General features: G+C 50.2%; 1 protein-coding gene across 1 annotated transcript in view; it reads right to left on the reverse strand.

The window, feature by feature from the left end:
* SMARCC1 (SWI/SNF related, matrix associated, actin dependent regulator of chromatin subfamily c member 1) overlaps positions 1 to 2,441 on the reverse strand; it is a 35,124-nt gene that overhangs the window by 3,996 nt on the left and 28,687 nt on the right. Inside the window, exon 6 of the mRNA XM_035889281.1 lies at positions 776 to 952. Within this exon, the coding sequence (XP_035745174.1) occupies positions 776 to 952 (177 nt within the window). The remainder of the gene's footprint in view (positions 1 to 775; positions 953 to 2,441) is intronic.

Here is a 2,441-nt window from a genome sequence, read left to right on the forward strand (position 1 = left end):
CCTACAACTGCCTGAGAGGAGGGGGGAGCCGGGGGGGTCGGGCTCTGCTCCCAGGGAAGGGGCGATGGGACGAGGGGCAGCGGCCTCAAGTTGTGCCAGGGCAGGGTGAGGTTGGGCATGGGGAACAATTCCTTCCCCTTGGGGCTGTCAGGGGCTGGAAGGGGCTGCCCAGGGAAGGGGTCGAGTCCTCAGCCCTGGGGGGATTTAATAGCCGGGCAGAGGCGGTGCTGAGGGCCAGGGTTTGGGGGTGGGATGGCAGGGGTAGGGGAAGGGTTGGGCTTGATGATCTTAAAGGGCTTTGCCAACCTAAACGATTCTGTGATTCTATGATTTTGCTTCTTCCTAATTAGGATTTCCTCTTCCTAATTTCACAGTGCTAAGTTTTCAGGAAGGTATCGCTGAACTGAATTGTATTCTGACCTCCACTATTTAAGGATTTAGACGTTAATTCCTGAACCTCTACTGTGCATTCGTCCAGACTAAGTCAGGAGAGGTTTTTGATGATGAACACAGAACCTTAGCCTCATTATAAATAAAATAAGGGATGTTATAAATAAAATAAAGGACAACATTTGGATGCCTAGAGGGGAGAGAAGCACTTAAAGCTTCAAGCACACCTCTGGCACCCATCTTTGGCTGTCAGCGTGCACAGATCCCGTTATTCCTACAACGGATAAAGGGGTTTCAACTACAGCGACTTCGCCAGCAACAAGGCCAGCGACAGAAGAGCCACACCAGGTAAATTCGGAATGTTTTCTGCTGGAGATCCACTTACACATGCCATTTGGAGCTGCTAGAGGAACACGAGGTCCGATTAGATTCCCTGACATCGGTGACATGCCGGGTGGGGGGGGACCACCACCGGCTGGATGGATGTTGGCTGACACACTTGGCATCATCCGGCCTGGCATGGGCTGTCCGGGTATCATGGAACCGGGTCCCGGCATCTGACCTGCAAGAGCAGCGAAGAGACATGATCGTGAGATTCACAGGGAACATGGAAGCGATCAGAAGAGAAAAACCAAGTCTTGCGGTTCTCCGTGCGGTGAGAAAAGTCTTGCGCGTGAGAGCTGACTCCATACATGCTCCCAACACCGAAGGAAAAGCCTCTTCATCCCCCCAAAGTCACTACACTCCCTTCAGGGCAGGTTTAGGTTTGCCAGGGCAGGTTTAGGTTTGCCAGGGCAGGTTTAGGCTAGACATTAGGAAAAACTTCTTCACTGAAAGGGCTGTCAGGCTCTGGAATGGGCTGCCCAGGGAGGTGGTCGAGTCCCCATCCCTGGAGGGATTTAAAAGAAGGACAGATGAGGTGCTTAGGGCCAGGGTTTAGTGGTGGGATGGCAGGGTTAGGTTAAAGGTTGGACTCGATGATCTCAAAGGTCTTCTCCAACCAAAGTGATTCTATGATTCAGGAAGGGCCGTGGGGCGCTTGTCATCTCTCAAAAACATCAGCACAAGAGGCAACCGAAGGTAACGCTCACAAACCCCAACGTTTTAAGTGAACCCCTACTAAAAAGGCGGTTGATGGTAACCTTGAACGAAGGCGCGGGAAACAAATTGCACTGAAATAACAAGGCATCGAAGTAACAGCCCGTGGTGAACAAGAGCAGCCACAAAACCCCTAATGGGTTAATTTAATGGGCAAAGTGAAATCCTACAGTTAAAAATTGGACTGTAAAGGAGTTTCCTCTATAACCCTGCCGTTTGGAGGTGAGGGAGGGCTCCAGTAGGTCGTCTCTGTACGAGACCTTTCTGCCTCAGCTGCATAGCGGCACCGTTGGAGTCGCTCAGCTTGGGACACCTACAACTTCCTGATTGATGCTTTAAAACCTCATTTGTAGAGATTATTTTGCATAATCCAATTACATTTACTTTTTATGCACTTACATAAAGGTACAGTATTTTAGTTAGAAAAGCAGTTATTAGGCATGGATTGTAAAGGCTTCCTTCGGAAAAAATGCCCCCCCAAGCCCCAGGCAGTTACGTGAAATAAAGTGTGATGATAGAACCCTCGACAAAAAATAAAGGCTCTGAATATACATAAAAAGCATCACAGCCACTTTGGCAGCTACAGCCAAGCAAGTGGGAACTCTGGATTTGGGACCGAGTCAATACTTTGGCAGAAACACTGTTAACTCTTAGTTAAGCTCAGCTTTGGAATAAGCTTAGTCAAAGAGGAAACAGTGAGCTGGTCTATGCCTGAACGCTTGGGCATTTGTGACCTAGAAGAATAATTATCTGCCCTTGAAAATAACCCTGGCGATCAAAAGCAAACCCTGCTCTTTGGGAACCATCACGAGAAAGATGTTCTGTTGATGGAGCGTGTCCAGAGAAGGGCAGTGGAGCTGGGGAGGGGTCTGGAGCCCCAGGCTGCTGGGGAGCGGCTGGGGGAGCTGGGGGGGTTCAGCCTGGAGCAGAGGAGGCTGAGGGGAGCCCTCATC

Source organism: Egretta garzetta, unplaced genomic scaffold, assembly GCF_000687185.1.
Source record: "Egretta garzetta isolate BGI_Z169 unplaced genomic scaffold, ASM68718v1 scaffold92, whole genome shotgun sequence".
NCBI lineage: Eukaryota > Metazoa > Chordata > Aves > Pelecaniformes > Ardeidae > Egretta > Egretta garzetta.